This window comes from Parasteatoda tepidariorum, chromosome 4, assembly GCF_982258835.1.
Source record: "Parasteatoda tepidariorum strain Cologne lab strain chromosome 4, Ptep-v5.0, whole genome shotgun sequence".
NCBI lineage: Eukaryota > Metazoa > Arthropoda > Arachnida > Araneae > Theridiidae > Parasteatoda > Parasteatoda tepidariorum.
In genome coordinates, this window is record NC_141758.1 from 46,864,980 (window position 1) to 46,886,563 (window position 21,584).

The following is a 21,584-nucleotide window of genomic DNA, read 5'->3' on the forward strand; positions in this document are numbered from 1 at the left end:
AATAATTGCATAGTTTTCGCTTCGATTGGCTTGAATAATGGCATAGTTTTCGCTTCTATTGGCTTGAATATTGGTATAGTATATTGGCAGTTAAGAGCAGAAAGGCGATTGTTGAAATATCTCCATATTTCACCTGCCAATCAAACTGGCTTTGATATTTTATACCACCTTCCACATTAGTGATTCGAAAATGTTCAATTAGATTTTTGTTTTTTCTCTATAAGAATATTTATATGTTTTTATATTTTAAAGAATTAAAAAAAACATATATTACATTTTATTCTATACTCATAATATTGTGCCCAGCTAAAATAATTAAATTAACAGAAAACAGTAATTTTGCACTAACCTCTCTCAAACTCACTTATTAAATAATAAGCATTTTTTTACAGTTTTGGATCTTTTATTATCTGGCATTTTTTTTATTTAGGAGAATGTTACCTTAAAACATCAAAACAAACATTTTTTCAGAGTGTAGCAAAAAGAATAAAACTACGTAGAGAAAAAATGTCAATAAAATTATTCTATAAAAATCAATTTGACAAAAACTTTCTTATCCTATTTTCCTTAAAAGGAATAAAAGTATCTATCTCGTGGACATACATCACTTTTAATTTAATATTTCTGTCTAAGAAAAATCAACGTCTCGATGGGAAACAGGGAATTCAAAGGGTTCATTTATTTAGCAACTTAGTGTTCATTTCATTTATAAAATGTATTTGAAAATTTAAGCAGAAAAGGACGAAAAAATATTGTTATCGAGAGATCAAAAAAAATTTCGAAGCAAATGAAATGATTCGAAGAATTGATTGAAGAAGGGCAATGTAATATATACCAGATCAAATTACTGTTTTGGACATCATCCATAAAACCCACATTTACCGTAAATTTTACAGCAATACTCATTCATTTACAGTTATTCAGAGACTCTGCATTATTACAGTAAAAGTTACAGCATATCAGACTTTTAGTTATGTAACATGTTCCATTAAAAACGGATTTTACACTGAAAAGTACCGACACCCTGAGTACCGGTACTTTTATTCGGAACTTTTCACAGTGTGAATGGGGAAATAACGCATCATATTAACTCTTGATACCATAGTTTTTTCAATCATCACAATTATTTTAAAGGGCAAATGTAAAATAAAATAAATTTTAATCTATAAATTTGTGTTAATTTTTAGCGAAAAAAATTATATTTTGTTTTAAATTTAGGTTTAAAAAAAAGCTATAAAAAAAAGCTTTTTTCAAATATTTTTTGGTATTATTAGCCATTGCTAATTAGAATGTGCACGTGTACATGTTACAAAAAAGTGCAACAGTTGTAATAGTTTTTTGAAACACGTACCAAATATTAACTGCGATTTTAGATTTCCTTTCAAAATCAACATGAAATTTTTAAATAGAACTATTGAATTTGGTATCAAGATGTTTAAGATTTTTTTAACAACCAATTTCAATTAGCTATCACTTTTTAAAAAATCTTACATATTAAAACTAGGATAACTTAATTGATCTCATTAGTGACTGAGACTTAGAGTATTTTCAATAATGAATAAAATGCTCACATTGAAAAAGGTAATGGAAATTCCATTTCAAACTAAATAGTAAAACTATTTCAAAAATTAATTATTTCAGAGACTTACTGAGGGATTTCCCACAGCCATTATTGGAGAACGTATGGAAGTAAATGTAGCTATGCAAAGCATTCATAAATTTCGGGTCTTAAATTTTAATGAACATCGGAACTGAAACTCAATGCATGAAAAGTCAATTAAATATCAGCAAAATTTTGATAGAATTCAGATTAAAAAGAAAGCTTTTGAATCAAAATCAGATTTCAGTTTCATTCGTTTTTAAATTTAATTATAGCAATATATAATATATTATATAATAGAACATTATATAATATATTATATAGTAGAACATTATATAATATATTATATAATAGAACATTACATAATGCATTATATAATAGAACATTATGTAATAGAACATTATATAATATATTATATAATATATTATATAATAGAACATTGTATAATGTCATAACAAAGTAAAATTAATTTTCTAAAAGTTTGAAGGTAAATAAACCGCACCAAGTCAGTCTCACTCTTTTTCTTCCGTAATTGAATCATTTTATACTAAAAAGAATCATTTTATTTACATTGATTAAACTGTTTATGTAATTCTCAGTAGTTTACTTAATCCTTTTTATATTATTTATTCATTAAAGTAGGGCAAGATAATTGAACAAATGTTGTGAAAAAAAATTTATGTTATAAATATATAGTTTAGAAAGCATCATCCGATTTTGTGTTCGTATATTATCGTGATGCGCATATAACAACCATCAAAAGAAAAGAAAATGTGTTTGTTTTAGTTATTAAACAGCATTGCTTGAATCAAAAAATTTCGCTAAGTTTCAAAATTATTCAGGTAGAAACGGTCAATAAGTATCAAGCAGTCATGACAACCAGGCGTAAATGAAGAAATAAAAATAGATTCGAAAAAAGAAACTCAAAGTTGTCAGGAAAAAGGGAAAATAAATTAAAAATGGCAAACAAAACAAGTGAAACCACGTTACTCGAAAGAAGCTATGGTAGCCGAAAAGGGCAAGTCGGAGTAAGCTGCATTCCTTTCTGATTCCCCCTTTCACGACTAGTGCTGTATTTTTCATTATTTTGTTTTCTGCGTTTGCACCTGGTGGATCTCGAAATGGGCACCTATAAGGTGAACCCTCAAAATATGTTTACGTTTGCCACTATAGTAAATTTTTAAGCTATTGAAAGCTTTTTATTCTCTTCTGTTTTTTTGGAAACAATTTCAAAGAAAATGAAGTCTAAAATGTGCTCTTTTAGAATCAATAAAACAAATTTTGGGCTATTTTTTAAAGTAAAAAAAATGTGCAGTGCAAAAAAAAAAAAAAAAAAAAACGAATCACCCTTGAATAATATTGGATCTAATGATCGTATCTTCAAGTTCTAGAAATTAATTTTAATTGGTTGAGTGGGGAGACTTTAAATATGCTAGAAAATAAGGGCAGACGATATTTTAAACTGCTAAATCAGACACAAAAACGTACTTTCTCTGAATAAAAATATCTTTTTTCGACGGATTCGTATTTCTAACCCCCAAAATATAGGGGATAGCCGCAATATGGTTCAATAATTTAGTCAGGAGAAGGCTCCAAAGTTTGGATCCCTTAATGTTCATTTTACTTTTTGCGTATTTCAGTATATCTCGAAAATTTTTTAACCGAGTTGAAAATTTTTTACACAGAATTATGCAATTCGTTTATCAAAAGATAATTCCATACAAAAAAATAGCTTATAGGAAAAAACAATACAAACAATTGTCAAAACAATTTTAAGGTATACCAATTTTGCATCATTTTAAATAATGTATATTTTAAATAGCATAATACAAAATTTGAGCAAAATTGGTCGAATAGTTTCTGAGAAATACTTTACAAGTCAATTTTTTTTTACTATTCCGAAATAAAATAATAAATATATACTAAAAATAATAAATATATACAAAGTTTGGAAAATAAAATTAATATTAAGTGGTCCAAACATTGGAGCGTCCTCCTGACCAAACTAGTGGGACCATGTTTCCCAGATTGTGGCTACTCTCTATAGTTGGGAGGCCAGATATCTGAATCCGTCGAAAAAATCATATGTTTATTCAGAGGAAGAGCATTTATTTGTCTGATTTCTCAACTAAAAAAATTATCTTCTCTAATTTGTTAGCCTATTTGAAGTCATCCCCTCTAGCCATTAAGATTGAGTCATAAAAAAGGTGAAAAATCCGATCATTAGATCAAAAATTATTCAGAGTGGTCAGTTTTTTTTTTCTTTTGAGTACTCTGCATGTTTTTTTTTTAAATTTATCAAAGAATAAATTTATTTGCCACTCAACCTAAGAGTTTGTTGAAGTTAATATTTTAAATTCATGGATTTTGTGCGTTTAGTTAAAATCTTTTTCCTATTTCCCATATAAAAAAAAGACCATTCCTTAAAAAATTTATTTAATATGCTTGAAAATGTAGCAAAATCAATATTTTTGTTTGTAATATACTTACAAGCGTATTCGAAATTTTTGTTTCTTAGTTCTAAGTTTTTAAGATTTGCTTCAGTTCAAAATTTCCGAAAAATAGAGATTTAAAAAGAGTATTATTGACACTGATTGATTGAGTAAACGGAAAGTCACTCTTTCATATTTTCTTCTTTTTTATTAACACATTAAAGTGTTTAAGAGAAAAAAAAACTTCTAATATTTTCGCAAGATCTTTTTAAAATTTTATATTATATTTGTTTTCTTTTTTTTTTTTCGTTTACAACCGTGCTTTTCTTAACCATTAATTATATAAATAAAATATATTTTCATCGATACAATTATTTAAAATGTTCTAACTATTAGAGAAAGATATTTTTATTTAGTAAAAAACTAAGTTAAAAAAATTACGTGAAGTTTTAGTAAATGTTAAAATATCAGCTTTTCTGCCCACTTGAAAAATTTCATATTTTTGCGGATGATTTTTAAATTTTTCTGCAAACTGAAAGCTTCAATACTCGACATTCGATTTAATAAACTTGGTTTGAAGTTAGACTATCCTACATGATGCGCGAAAATATATTATATGTGTGCAAAAAATAACTATTCAAGTAAAAATAGTTAAAGAACTGAAGAGATTTCTTTCTTAAAGTTTACTTAGTTGATTTATTTTTCCCTTAACGATTAATGAAGAAGAAAAATTCAGAAAGGGCATAAAAAGTATTAGTTATGGCATTTACACCATGAAATTTTTTTACAAAATATCGCGGTTCCTTGTGTTCTTGATTTACATTGAATTTATTTATTTGTTATTCCCTTTTTCGTTTTTTTTCCCTCTCACTTTCGTTTTCGATTAATACTTAATTTCTTATACGTTTAATTTAGATACCTTAAAAATACGTAGTATATAATTTCTTAAACCTCAAGTTTAGTACAGCTTAGCCGATACCAGCTTTTGTTCCTAAAACTGCTCATTTAGTTCAATATGATATCAATAACAATTTATAATACCAATCTTCACAAGTTATTAAACCTGGATAATGAAGTATTTTCAAAAATGTTTTTCAATAACCCTTTAAACAAGCAGTTCCCAAGCTGTGTTTCGTGGAACCTCATGGTTCCGTGAAAGAATCATATGGTTTCGGACCTTAAGGACATATTTTTTTTTAAACAGAAATGATTTTTTAAACATTTAATTGTATTTATACTCAACTAAGAAACAATTATATAGTTAGTATTTCAGTTATTTTTATTCCATTATGTTATTTTCATAATTTTTTATGAATTCAGTTGTTTTAATGAGTTAAATGCCAATGAAAAAATAAATAGCAAAAATTAAAAAATTATTCCAAAAATGTCCATTTATAAAAAAATTTATCAGCAATTCTTAGAGTTTTCAATAAAAAGTGAACTAGATCAATTTTTAATAAGTTTTCCAAATAATTATTTCAACATTAATAAACCGTTTTTTTGTAAGACCATAATTTAGCTAATTTTATTCATTTTAAGATTATGCTTACACCAAACAACTCAGATGCCGCTTCAAATTTATAATTTCAGCAACCTGAGAAAAAAAAACGTAATTTTAAATATTTAATTAATTAAACTACAATAAAAAACATTCAGTACATTAAATATTTTTAAAATAATTAGTACCCTTTTTGTTACCTTCATGTAGGAGCTAATTTACAAAATTAATTATTTTTTAGGCATGTTGTGCCTCTTCTCCATGATGACTCTAACGCCATGCTTCAATTCGCACAATGGGGCCGTGGAGGAAGTCAGCTGGTAAGAGAGATATTTATTTTAAACTTCTATTATAATACAATGTATAACACTATAAATAATACAATGTATAATACTATGAATAATGCAATATATTACAATATTCTATAATAAAACAATGTATAATACTATGAATAATGCAATATATTACAATATTCTATAATAATACAATGTATAATACTATAAATAATACAATATATTACAATATTCTATAATAATACAATGTATAATACTATAAATAATACAATATATTACAATATTCTATAATAATACAATATTCTATAAATAATGCAATGCTTGCTGTTTTTAATAATATTTTTATATATTAAAGTTTATTTTCTTCATACGTGTAAATTTTTTTAGAAATTTTTTTAGAATAAATTTTTTTAGAAGATTTCGAAATTTTTTCATAAACAATTTCTACTAATATTGTTAGATGACCATGATATATAAAAAATGGATAAATGAAACAAAAGTAAAGATAAAATGAATTTATCACCAATTGTATGTCAACTATAGTTACTTTCGAACGCAACTGATTCAAAATTCGAGGAATTTTGCTTTAAAATCTTATTTTTGAGAAAAATTTCTCAAGAAAGACATTAAATCTGAGGTTCTCAACCATTTGTCCATGAACTCTATGCTACACACCAAGCGTTTCAGACCACTGCAGAGTGACCAAGATAAGAACCTTTCAGTTTTCATTAAAATACTATGCAAAATTATATTGACTATATGGGTCATTCTCACGAAAACTGTCATTTTTCAGTTCATAAAATCCCGAAAAAGTAAAGTGAATAAAAAGCTCTGAAACTTTTTATATTAATAGAAATATGTAATGGCATTATAAAGAAAGTATATATCCTATAAATTATACTTAATATTTAAATTAATTGATTTTTTAAATAATTAATTTATAGTTAATTAATTTATAATTAATTAATTTATAATAATTAATAATTAATTAATTAATTTATAATAATTAATAATTAATTAATTAATTTAATAAATAAATAAATTAATTTAATAAATTAATTTATTACTTTTTTAATTTATTTTTCAAATTAATTAATAAACAAATTAATTATTTTCACTATTTAAAAAGTGAGGGAATGACACTAATAGTGAGGGAATGATATTTTATTTTAATACATGTTTTTATCTAAGTTACATCTACCTAAAGTTTGAAAATGATAACATACTGAGTATATCTAATATTTATTATAATTTAGTCTTATATATTTAATAGTTTTTACAGGTTTGGGAAATAAAATTGGCTGGCACGATTGAACAAAAAAAAAATTAATAATATACTCATCTTGAATCATTCCCTCACTTTAGCGTCATTCCCTCACTTTATACACTAGTGAGGGAATGACGAATTCAACAAAATTTAAAAATAACAGTTAGGCCTAATTAATTTCTGAAGTCAATCACATACAATTATATTCATACAAGAAAGCAACATATAATTATCCACTTTCTCGATGAAGTTGTATTTTATTTTACTCTAAAAAATGACATGAGGGAATGACAAATGTAAAAAATTTTACCAGGTTTGATTCATTCAAATTCATTCCACATTAAAGCTTCTTTAAGTTGAAGATGGAAACATACTGCAATTTTGTTCCATGATGCCAGTTGTTAACTTCTGAAGTTTTTATTAAAATATTTTTATTCTAAGAAGATTGCAGGTCATAAGAACATTGTTGTGAGGGAATGACGCGAAACACTGGGGACAAAGTTTAAAATAGTGCTGTGTTAATATTTTTATCAGAAATTAAATTTAAAATTGATTTTCTGAATTCTATATTTCAGCATTCTCAAGTAAAAAACACGAATTTGTAAAAAAAAAAAATTTTATTTCAGAAACAATTTTTTTCTTTTTTTAAATCAGCAGTGGGGACAAGTGAGGGAATGACATATTGGTATATTCTAATTACCTAAAATAAATAAAAAATAAAAATTGATAATTTTATTTTTATTCTTTTGTTAGCTTGCATTAGTGGTAATATGAGCCTCATTTACTTTTAACAGCATGAAACTTTTAAGACATGGATGCTTTGGTCTCTGCACCAGACTAATAAAAAGCCATCCCTCTTAAAACTCAAGTTTACCTATTCACCAGCGATGTTATATAAGCTTCAAACTGTTTCGAAAAGCCGAGACTTCCAGATCAACGAGGAGTCGCTTCTAATTTTCATTTTAAATCTTTATTTTGCGTCAATAATGTTTACCATACTTGCTGTCTCAATATAAAATTACAATTTATTTGTTACGATTGTTTTGATGTTACTTTTCCAATTTTGATACGACAACAAAACGATACCTCTGGTGGTACTGCATCGGAGATTGATCGTGCTCTGGTTCAGGTCAAATTTATAATCTGATGTTGGATGGATAGAATGAATGATAGGTGAATGTGTCATCCCAATAAAATGGGCTGATGAGTATGTGTAAGGCAGAAATCAAATTCTTGATCATAGATGGTGCCACTGGAAAACAAGACGTAGCGCAGCTCTCTGCCTTAAAATAGGCTTATTAGTATTGAAAAGTGACTTAAAACAACAATAACTTTTAATAACTATTTAGTATGTAGCAAAGCAGAGATTAAAAGAAAGTTTGCTATTGTAACCGAATTCTTCTAAGATATGATTTTCACTTTAAAAAGATGCGTCTCTGGCATAATTCGATTTTCCCCCCCTCATCTATGAATGCAACACCGAAAGTGAAGGCAACACTCAAATTTGAATGCCACGCCCTAATTAGAATACAACGTGCGAATTTGAATGTAACACCTCAGTGAGAATGCAGCATCCATGTGTAGGTGTATCATTCAAATATCAATGCAACATGCACAGTGCGCGCACATAACCAGTAGGCAGACCCGCTGTACAGACGCTTTAAATTTTCACGATTAAAAAATCGTACGGAAAAAGCCTAATAAGTTTGGGTTTATAAATAGTAACAAACTTTTCCTGTATAATAAATTACAAATATAATTGAAAGTTTCCAAAGCATGGTAACAATTCAATTGAATTGTTCCATTAGCATATCTTTAAAATTTAAATGATTTAGAATCAGTTAAACAGTTTTCGTGATTTCTTATCAAATCAAACAAGAGCGTTGACAAAACAAAACAAAAAATCGCAAGAATAACTTAAACGATCGAAACATGCATGAAAAAATACTCTTTTAAATTGCAACTTGATAGTCTAATTAACTTCAGACTCCTAGAGCATAAATCTAATTACAATATCGTCGAGAATAAAGACTTATTTGCATATCTCTCCGTCAGCATTTAGTGATTATGCAAATGAACTAGCTCAGAATCGAATGTACCTTGATTGGAACGACTTTTCTCATTAACTAATGATGTCAATTACAGTTTTATAAATAAATATTTCTGCCTTTATCTTCTATAAATGGAGTCATTTTGTACGCCAAATGATGCAGTTAGGCGCTGTGGAACTAAAAATATCTCCATCAATTAAGCTTCATGTATTGATATTTCAATCCATGCCACTTTGTTCCAGTCGAAATATTTGGCTCATTTTGGCAAGAATCGTGATTGCATTATGATTAGAACATTTTAGAGGCGTTTTAAATCAACCCAGATTTACCAATCCTATAAATTCGAGTCATTACTTATTTTTGATATAATACTAAATTGGAAATTATTTGTTATAGGTCTTATCTAAATCCACGTGATTTTTGATGGAAATTATAACCATTATTTGTTAAAATAGAATGATTCTAAAATATTTGTTTCGTTTATCTTCATCAATATAAATATTTTTCATCAATATTGTTGGAGATAATTTTATATATTTTTTTCTTCATTTTTTTGTTATTGTTATTATTTGAACCTACTTTCAGAAATTTTAAACACACATGTTTCATTGGTTCCTTAGATTTAATACAATCTCAAATTCTTAAATATTTAAGATAAGTGTATAGAAATAATTATTTTTCACTTCATTTGTAATAGATGACATTTTAATTTAAAAATTATAATTCAACATATTAAGGGAAGTGATATTTACAAATATTATAATGGTGTAAGAAAAATTTATGGGGCTAGAATAGTTTATGGTGTTAATACAATTAATGGTATCATAATGGTTATAATACCATTAATGGTATTATAATGGTATTATTAATTATGTGCTCCGTAAGTGATTTGTGTTAAGGATGTTTGTAGCGCTGAAGTAAGATTCTCTGTTTTATTAAATTTCAATGTTGATTTTAGTGTTAATTTAAATTGTAATGCAAGGTTTTACAGAAATTTCAAACATTGTGAATTATAATTATAAGTTACATTTTCGTCAATATTTTTTCGACAATCCTGCAATAAAACTATAAATCATGTAGTCAAAAAATTTTCCTTATTATTTTAACTAATATTGAAAACTAATTTTAAATATATTTAGGTCTTTGTTAAGGACAGTAACATGTTCTACATGCCCCAGTTCAGTTCTCTCACTAAACCAAGACGTCTGACGTCAGATGGAGAGAATGACGTCATACTCAACGGTATTCCTGATTGGATATATGAAGGTCGGTAGACACATAATTTTCAAATATCTGTGCTTTATTTTCCTCAATTACATCTATTATAATTAATTTCTTAGGGTTTTATAATAACTTTTGTCATATTAAAATATTCACTGACATAGAATACAAAAAAAAAAATATACTTATGAAAGAAATAATTAAAATATCTCTGATTTAAAAATCATTTTTCTTTATTCTTGACATTTTTAGAAAATAAGGTTCCGTATTAATTGTTTCTTTCAACATCAGCTCGCGAAATTTTAAATGAATGTTTTTATAAAGAAATCAAGTTTTAAGGGATATTAAAATTTTAAACGTTTAAAATTATTTCCTTGCACTAATGATTATACAAGGAATTGCACAATTTATATATCATTCTTTTTGTTTACATTTATTTCTGAAAATATGTTCCTAAATTAAGAAAGAATACGCATATTTTGTGATTAAAAGATTTCAGAAAAAATCTTAAAAAACCCTTCCAAAAGTCATGATAATTGTTCATAAATATAATGAAAGGATTCAGGCTGTATAACAATGAGGCACATTTTAAAATTGTTTGGGAGATCGTTTTTTAAATGCGTATTTTTAGGAGGGGATGACACAAGGAGTTATGCGTAGATATTACGATGCTTTCCTAAAAATTGCTATGTACTTATCTAGAAACAATACTAAGGGAAATTTAGGTTTAAAAAATATCAGTTTTGTAAAAAGTGTGTGTTGTAGTTTATGTGGTTCGGTCACTATATTGGTCAAGTGTTCCAGAAGTAATCTGTATCATTTTTTGCCCCTAGATATGTTGTTAATTTCTACTACACAATTTGTTCCAACTTAAACAATATTAGACTACCACTCTCTAAAAATATTAAACACTAACTCAGTCTTAATTGGAAAATGTATACGAAAAAAGATAAATATTAATGCCAATTTACTTTAACGAACTTCGTTGAATCAACTTGATTTAATTCATGACATAAATCAACAGATTATTTAAAAAAAATATTGTTTTAAATAAAAGAATGAATTTTTTAAAAATAATCATCGTTTTAAAAGTTTACAAAGCATCTTTATGTGATGTTTAATTTTTTTTATTAGTTTCCTACTTTAAAATATATAGTAATAAATACATTGTTGTTTTACTGTGTTTGTTGTGTTATTATTGTCTTTCAATTAACAATATTAGATTTGTACTTGATGTACTATTGTACATCATCTTTAAATAAGCAATTTTAAAATTAATATAACTTCATCAAATTTTTTAGAATTAAAAGTAAGAAGAATTTGAAAATTTAATATCTCTCTATATATATTAAAAACGGATTTTTCTTCGCAATGAACATAAAATGAATAACAATTCTACCAATTTCCAGTTTTAAAACACAATCTTCAAAATCAAATTTGCTTATGAAATTAAAGCATTTTTGAATCTTAAAGTAGATACAATATCAAAAAGAAATTATCATAATGTGGAATAAAAAAAAAACCCGTTAAAGTTTGATTGTCTTTCGTTATAGTGAGATTAAAAAAAAATGTATATAGTTATTTTTTAAAATAATATTAATCAACTTTTAAAGAGCTTTCATATACCATTTAGATAAATAAATATATTTTTATTTATTTATTTCTTATTTATATTTTAATTTAATTTACTTATTTGTTTATTTTCTTTCCGCTTCAATAAATAGACAGGATACATACTCCAGCACGAAACATTTAATTTTTTTTATTTGCAAATTGCTGAATTTTATATTTTTTCCCGTTTAGCCATCGTATAATTATCCGGTGTATTGATTGCATTATAGCTTTTCTTTCAGAAATTTTTCTGGTCTAAGAAAGTTGCTTATCAAAAAACAAGAATTTATACAATATTGCTGCTGACATCAAAGTTTCGTATTTTTTTTTTTTTTTTTTTTTTTTTTTTGTTTAAATTGCATTTCTAAAATGTTTCTTGTTAGTAATTGAAGCTCAAGAAAGACTTAGAATTTTTATTCTTTTTTTCCTTATTTCGCTTGAACTGATCTTATTCAACTGAATATACCCTCTGGGCAAACTCCATATCCAATTTGTGTTCACGTCGATGGGTTTCCCGCTGTAGCTGTTACAGAGCTATTTTTTTCTTCCTTCTATTTCAAAGGTATAAAAATTTGAGTTCCGATTCAAAATCTATTTGATTTGAGTCCAAGATTCTTGAGAGAAATGAAGTGTTATTTCGATTCGCATTTTTATTATTCTTTGGCGATGTATTCAGTGAAATGAAAATTTGAATCCAAATGAAGCGTTACGCTTGGATGAACTTATCATATTAAAAGAAATAAAAAACTTGCGGATTAAAAAAATAATAAATGTATAATTTTGGTTAAAGAAACGTTGAAATCAGATAATTTCTCTGCTAGAAACAAGAGTTTAATTTTTTTTTACTACTAAAAGGTTCCGGCCCCTGCTCACTTCACCCGCCAACCCACGTAATTGCTTTTTATTCGCTATTGCTTTTTCCCCTGAAAAGTCGATACTTCTCAAAAACAAATAAACGTTTGTCAATTAAATGAATAATTATCATGATTATTTGAAAGAATATAATGCTTAAATGTTAATCATAAAAGGAACAATTACTTACGTTTAGAAATTTAATGACTTATATTTGAAAATAAAATTAGGAATGCAAAATTGGTAACACAGGAAGAAGAATTAAATGAGACCTAATTTTACTTGTTAAAGATAGCATTTTATTATTATAGCAGTTAAAATTGAGAATAACTATTTCTCTTGAATCACTTTTTTTATATTTTCTAAAATTTCAATGCAAATGATGGCAGCTTGGCGACAATTAATCTCTCTTTTCTACTTTCGATATCCATTCTAGAACGAACAAGGTTTTAAAGATCTCACAAAAAATTTCTTTTAAAGATGGATAAATAGTCCTAATTTAAACCAAAAAACTGAGAGGAAATTTACGAAATTTTTATTTCAATTTTAAAAATGATCTTAAAATTGAAATAACTTTCAAACAGATTAAAATTTCGAAAAGGAATCGTGTCAAGCTAATAAACAAATTTGACTTATACAGCATGTTAAATTCCTGTTGCATTTCTAGGGGCTGCAGAGTGCCTTGCATGGCATTTTTAACTACAAGATCGTACAGTTAAAAATTTTCGAACGATTTATCAAATGTTACATTTTTTGTTCATAAGTTTTTCAACACCTCTTAGAAATTTCGAATTTCAAAGTCTTCTAATTTTTGAGCTGATAAACAAAATGTAATGTGAATTTATCTACGTGTATAAGAGAAAAAAAAGAGAGCAAAATTGCAAAAAAAAGTATTTAAAATAGGAATAACAGGAAAACAACCGAGATAAATTCATAAAAACGGGATATTTTGAATCGTCAAATTTCAACTCTGTTACTGCCTTTCGTCGGTCTTGTGATACGTTAAAAATATTGTCAAAAATTATGCAATGTTTCATTTTAATGCATTGTTTTTAAAAAAATAGCCTGTTGATAAAACGTTATCATAACACAATTAGTATAATTACTAGAATTCAGAAAAACTATGGAACTGCTTGAAAGTCCCAAAAGTTTTGTTAAATAGTATGAAGTGCGTAAAGTTCCTTCCTTGAACTTTAAATTAATCCTTGAACTTCAATCAACTTTTTTATGAAAGAGATCTGTAATTTTATTAGAATTAATATTTCATTGCTTTAAATTTGGCTATAATTTTCTCAACGGCGCGAATAAAATTGGGCATAAATTCATACAATTGTTAAAGTTTTTTTGTGTTTTCTGTAACAGATATTTTTTTCAGATACTTTTTGGTGCTTTTTTCCAGAGATTTTTTTCGGTGTTTTTTTCAGATGCTCTTTTCTCTGTTTACACTTTGCTATTAAGTGCACGTGTGTATTGAGTGTACTTAGACTAAGGATCTATTTTTAGTTTGTATGGATACTACCCTTTTTCAATTAAAAACTAAACTAGCAAGCATCCGTGAGCTTATTCAAAACTAAAGTCAAGCAGTAGTTAAAACATAATAAATAGAAGTTAAAATACATTTTAAGTAAAAATTAGTCAAAAATAATTAATATTGACTCGATTAAGTCAATATTTGTTAAATTTAGGTATGGGTACAGCTTTAAATGGTGCTTAATCATGGTATTTTATCTAGCTTTAAAATAGTTTACAATTTCAAATTAATGTATAAAATATCGAAATAATATTTTAAATTTTATGAATGAATTCAATTATTTTCTCATTTCAGAGGAAATCTTAAGATCAAACAACGCCATCTGGTGGTCAGACGATGGCACAAAAATTGCTTACGCTTGTTTCAATGATTCTGATGTGGATTTTATAAATTTACCAAAATACGGAGATTATCATGATGTCACAAATTTATATCCTCAATTCCGAAGGTTCAGATATCCAAAGGTAAGTCTTTTTTACTTGAATTTTATTTAGTTCTCTCATTTAAAAAATAAGTGTATTCTAATTTGTAATGACAGAATTACAAGCAAAACATGATTCCAGCGATATTGCTACTGAGAAGCAGTGCTTTTTCTTTATTACTTCTTAAGGGCTGAGCTATACAGAAAATTTCACATCACGATACATCGTCAAGAAAGATTGACATTACAAGATATATCGCGATACTTTTTTTTCAATTTAACTAATTTGCAATATTTTTACATCGTTCAATATTTTCTTTATCTAAATGAAATAAATGAATTGCTGTAAGAACTTGTATTTTTTGCGGTACTTATTACGGATCTTCTTCGTAACTTTTGCGGAAAAAGTTGTTCTTATATTGTAAAAAAATCATTGAGACTACGGAATTATTACGTAAAATTTACGGGTTTGCACAATCAACACAGGTGCCTGTTTAAAACCTTAAACTTTACGGGATTTTTCCGTACAGTGCGCTTAACTGGGAATTAACATGAAATCATAACTATAATTTTGCATAATATCAAAAAATATGTATGATATCAAGAAATATGTATGATATCAAAAAGTATGTATGATATCAAGAAGTATGTGTGAATTTCAGTTTCTATCCAGAATAGTTTTTACTGATTCACACCTGAGTTTGATATAGCTGAAGTAAGAAATCGTTCTCAATTTATTTTAAAACAGAAAATGGTGTAAGGAGAAAAACGTTTAGAAAATGTTTTTCCAAGCACACGAAGTTCTAGAGATCTTTTTGATTACATAAACTGTATATTTAATAATAAGTATTAGGTTTATAAAATTAGCAGTCTTATCTTATTTTTTCGCTTTTCTGTCAAACTGTCGGACAAGAAAAATCCATTTAGTATTGAGATTTAAAAATAATCGGTACCATAACACATAAATGAATTACGTTTTCAAAGTCATGCCTGCTGCTTTGTTTCGGAACTAAGTAAAAACTTTAATTTCCAAAGAGACACTTAGGTCTTTACAATCGTTAACTATCACTAACCACTTTATTTTCGTTTTTGCAATTGTAAGAAATGTCTCCATTCTAGGAACAGTTTAAAATGTACCATTGATCCAACAGCCTTCTAAAGTGAACCTCATTCAATTTCAATCAAGGTTTTTTTTTTTCTTAAGCATTTTAAATGGGAAAGCTTTGATAAAATCTCTTCCTAATCTAGCTACAACGTCTTAATGTCCGTAATATATGTTTACGTCTTAAAGGGTCGCACTTTGTTACACTAACGATAGTTGGCACTGAGCCCAGAGCCATTGATTTTAGCAGAATAAAGCATGAATGGAAAGATGTCCTTAAAGATGAATGTAAATGATGAATGCTTTTATGTGAAAGCAGACTGCTTTTATCTCTTTGCAGATCTAGGATTTTAGTTTAGAATATCAACGCAAAATATGTTTACTGATCTGACTGTATTTTTTTCAATCTTATGTAAAGAAAATATTGAAAACAAACATAAGCGCTAATAATAACAATAATAATATTTAAATATTACACTCACCAGAACCACCATGTTTTTCATAAAAATACTTGCACACAAAAAGTTTTTTTTTATTATCTAAATACTTTTATATTATTTTTGAGATATTTTTATTCCGAAAAGGAGAACTATTGATTTTTTAAACAATGAAGAAGAAAAAACGTGTTATATATTTCATTCAGCTTAAGTAGACGTTTGGAAAATTTAATTTCTCGCAATTCCCCATCCTATTGCGGAATTGCCATTTGTGTGAAACTGTTTTTTCATCTACCGTCATTTTTATCTTAAACGTCCTTTTAATTAATTATTTAAAGTAATGGACTCGTAGTATGATATGCATTCTCAAAAAATATTAATAATAATAATAATTTTTTAAACAAGTATCGAAGCAGCAACTCGTATTATTGCTAGTAATACACTGTTAAAATTTTCACTCTAAAATTATGGTAAAATAACTGACTGCTGTCTGTCTATCCGATTAACCGTTAAGTTTACGGTAAAGACATTTTTTTTCTTTTGTGGTTTTGAAACCATTTACAAAAAGTATAGTTATAAAACCATGAATACAAAATTATAACCATTTAACCATTTACAACTAGCATTTTTCAAAAATGTAAAAAAAAATTAAGTAAGTAGACTTTGATCTTCCACTGCGAACCGTGTCTTTACGATCGGTGCACTGCGGGAATCGGAAATTTAACGATTTTGCAAAGTAATTCAATATTGCATATTTAAGCAAGAATAAAAATAACAACCTTTCTCCTGAAATGTCTATTTTTTTAATGTACCTATAAACTCTTTCCACTAAACACATCAATTGACATAAGATTTTTTTTTTTTATTTCACGCATGTTTTGGCTTTGATGGATTTCTGTTTAGAAATTTTTACTACTCGACCTTACATTTCGAACTTGAAGATAATATTTATAAACAAAAAGTATAAACTAAAGTAAATAACAAATCAAAGTGCAGAAATGGGCATGCTGTAGTTTTAGTTCTAAACTTCCTTTCTCAATGTCTAAACGTCAAATCTTAATAAAAAAATCCATATAGATCTTCATTAATATTTGCTATCCTTTAAAAAAGCATTTAAATATTTCATGTAATTAAGATAAAACAACCTCATAATGATTACTAATACATAATTCAGATGAAAATAATAAAAGAAAACTATTAACTCATTTTCTAATTAGTTAGGCTTATATGCGTAGGGTGGCGCCAAATATGTACATTATGTTGGGAAGAGTAGCTATTTTGCCATGCATAGAAAAACATTTGCGTTGTTTTTTTACTTGCGTCACTTTTTTACTTACAGATCCTCGCTATTGTAAATTTTATTTGAACTAAATTTAACTCAGTTTTAACTTTTAAAAAAATTTAATTCTATTCATAGTTTCTTAATACTGCCAAACTAAAAAGAAAAGCAGATCTTAGATTTGACTTTCAAACTGAGGTACGATAAAATAATCTTAAAGAGAAAACAAGCAAAACTATTTTCAAATTTTTTAGGCAATTAAATATTTTTATTCGAGTAAATTTCCAGCAACTTGAACTATTTTTTATTATTTATAATCTGTACCTTAAAACAGTTCGAACGAGAAGAAAATTAAAAAGAGAACATTTTTATAGAAAAAATAAATATTTGCTTTTTAACTAAATTCCATTTGAATTCTTTAATATGCGTTTAGGGAGAAAAAAAATATTTTTAACAGAACAGAAACTAAATTTTAAACAGAGGAAAATAGAAACAATGCGAAATTGAAAAAAAAAATATAATGATGCAAATTCCACGCGTAATAAAAGAATCCAAAGCATATTTCATTTGTATTCTAGAAAGTACCTCTTCCAACAACAAACAAGCATGAAAAAAATTTCTCTTTTTTTAATTTTTTCTTTCGTGTTTCTACCTACTTTTTTCAAAGAGCTTTAAAAAATACTTTACTTTGTAACTCATGCAATGAAAATTACTTCTCGCGTTAAAATTATATTCTTTGTTGCATTTATCGCCATCTTTTGTTAATTGAACTCAAAATTTACATAAATATTAATTTTATTGCATATATTTATGTTTACTTAGAATAAATTAAATTCATTACATTAAAAGCCATAGAGATATTATGATATTGTTATCGGATGTCTCAAAAAATACCGAAGAATTGAGTAATTAGAAAAACTTATGTAGACAGTACAGTTTGCTACATTCCGCTCCGAAAATTACATTCATTCTCATAAAGTTTCAAAATTAGTCAGAAATATCGTCAAAAGAGGGCGGGGCTAAGTAAGTAAAATCTGCAAACAGTATTCGAAAAATGCAGCTAAACGATGATATGATCTGAGGATAAAAGTATCAGAAGCATATGCAAACATTTTGTTTGGAATAATCAGCATTTTCATCTTTGAGTAAACTTTCAAACTGATTTTGGAACTTGGCGAGTACCTACAACACGGTTTTCGAAATGTAGCGCAGCAAACTGTACATTTCTATCTTTATCTTAATTTTAACCCATTGTCAAAATGGGTTTTGTTTTAGGTTTGATGGCGAGCGCACCTTATTTGGTAGTCACAGCACTTTTCAACTGTGTTCAAGAGTAATAGTAAACAGTGCGCATGCGCCGTCATTGCATGCGTTGCTATGGCAAAGCGCTGCTGTTTGATCATTTTTTTAGAATTCTTTTTTTCACTTTTAAATTTTGTTATGCATCAAGTTGGTGAGTTTATTTATTGAGATATGGGACCAGTTACATCCCATAAATACTTCTGGAGTTGTGAATAAAAGAGAATTTCCTCATTTGAACGATATTTTTGTTTTTATTGTTTTAATTAAGAATCAGAAATTCTTACCCACAGTCCAAACTTGATCGTTTTCAATACTAATTCAAGTGAATGTCACAAATAAAGAGGGTAAAAAATACTCGATAACAACCATTTTGCCAATGAGTAACCTTTGATCACCTTTCGGCGATCACATTTTTTTTAAAATATTAATATTGTTTTTCTTTCTAACGAAAAAAATATAGCAAGGTTTGAAAACAAAAATCACTTCTTTCTTTCTTTTTTTTCAAATCGCTTTTTATTTTGAAGTACTAGTTGGCTAAAGTTAAAACCGGTATATTTTTCTAAATACAGTTTAAAACAAAAACATAACTGTGCCCCTTTGTTTCAACACAGAATTTGCCAAAATTATGAGGATTGTTTAATGTTTTTATAAATTAATAAACTATTACTGTCGATTCTACACAAAACTGATTTTATTTTTAATGTGAAAATATAATTTCTCAATTTTATAAAATAACAAATACTGCGTTTTTATTACACAAATGCATGTTAAATTAAGTTGTATAATATATTTAATGCACTTTATTCAAAATGCAAAAACTCTGTATTGCATAATAAATAATGCATATTAATTTGATTTTGTAAATTTGAATTTTTTGTAGAAATCAAAGAACTTGAGAATGGAATAAAATAATGATATCGAAAAATAAATAAACTTTCAATGTAAGTTAAATGCATTTTTGGTCTAAAACCTATAAATTTTAATATAATCTTAAAATTTAAACAAATTTTACTAAGACTATTCCACTTTAAAAGCATAAAATCTTATTAATTATTCCCCAATAGATTACTTATATGTTTTGTTTTTCCTTCATATTAAGTGAATTCTCGTCATCAAACATATTATTTGTTGCTTCGTTATATTTAATAACCCCAATAATGAATTCAGATTATTTATTTCCATTACTGATTATTTATTTGCATGCTGTATGCAAAACCCGATTTGCATGCTGTATGTAAATCGATTTTAAAATCAGAAAGTTACAATACCAATGAAAATATCGAATTACTGATAGCGAAAAGATTTAATTTGAGCTCGTCAGTCGATTTTGCGAGTTAGAATAATTAATTTGATTATTACAAATCTTAATATTTATACAGTCCTCGATACTTGATGGTTTATTTGAAATATTTGCATGAAATTTCCCCAAATTATGTACGCATCGTTGGCTATGCGAATGAATTTTTAATATTCAGATGCATATATATAAGGTGTTCCATAAAGGTCACCTTTAATATGTAATTTTTAGAGTCCTTATGCGAAAGGAAAATAAAATATTCGAATTGGGGGGATACGTAAATTAAAAGTCAAGAAAGGAGAGAGAAAAAAACTGAATCTAAATCTCTAAAGAAGAAGAACCTTCATACCTTTCTGCTTCCTCCTGAAAACTAAACTGTTTTGTTGTTAATCATATTCACTCCTCTATACTGTGATTTGTCAGCTTTCGAGTGCGTTTTTGAATTATTCTCACTTAAATATTAATTTTAGACTTTCTCGTTTTCGTTCTTTAAAAAGACTTCATATTAAGGCTGGGCTACACGAAACGCGCTGGTTCCTCGTTTTTAAAGGAAGAGCTATTTTTAGCCCTGTTGAAATAAATGTAAATATTACATTTTTATAAGAAATAAATGTTTTCTTTAATTTGAAATTTATTCCAAACGAAATATAGAAAGATAAAAATAACGATAAATATAGAAAATAAAAAGCTGAAAATAACTAAAGACTTTTTGTATGAACAGCTCTGTTTACAGAAAAATTCGTTTTTTTTTTTTTTTTTTTTTTTTTTTTTTTTTTTTTTTTTTTTAAAGTTGTAAACATTTAAAGATCGTTAAACACTGTTTACAAAAGTTCTTTATCTTTCTTTTTTCCTAAAAAAATTAAAAAACAATTAAAAAACTGAAAATGACTAAAGGCAGTTTGTATCATGCTGTTTACAGAAATATTTGCTTTCTTTTTTTACAAAAAAAATATACAAAAATTACCAACTAATAAATTCCAGAAACATTGACTATGAATATAAACCATTTCATTTACTTTTAGTTTTAACTGGTATCCTTCACTCCATGATATCCAATAAGAAAATCCATTGCAATATCGAATAAATTTTTTTAAGCACATAGTCTTTACACCATGATATCCACTAAAGAAACCCATTGCAATATCGAATACAGTTTTTTAGGCACATGGTCCTTACTCCATGATATCCACTAAAAAAACCACTTAAATATCGAACACATTATTTTCGACACTTAGTTTTCACTCCATGATATCCACTAAGGAAACCCATTGAAATGTCGACCACAATTTTTCGACACTTAGTCTTCACTCCATGATATGCACTAAGGAAACCCATTGAAATGTCGACCACAATTTTTCGACAGTTAGTTTTCACTCCATGATATCCACTA

The 21,584-nt window shown here is 26.8% G+C and overlaps 1 protein-coding gene across 2 annotated transcripts in view; it reads left to right on the forward strand.

Moving 5' to 3' along the window:
• LOC107455049 (inactive dipeptidyl peptidase 10) overlaps positions 1-21,584 on the forward strand; it is a 452,295-nt gene that overhangs the window by 357,946 nt on the left and 72,765 nt on the right. For both annotated transcript variants that reach the window (XM_016072453.4, XM_016072452.4), the window contains exons 7-9: positions 5,772-5,850; positions 10,281-10,407; positions 14,651-14,820. In XM_016072453.4, the coding sequence (XP_015927939.1) occupies positions 5,772-5,850; positions 10,281-10,407; positions 14,651-14,820 (376 nt within the window). The remainder of the gene's footprint in view (positions 1-5,771; positions 5,851-10,280; positions 10,408-14,650; positions 14,821-21,584) is intronic.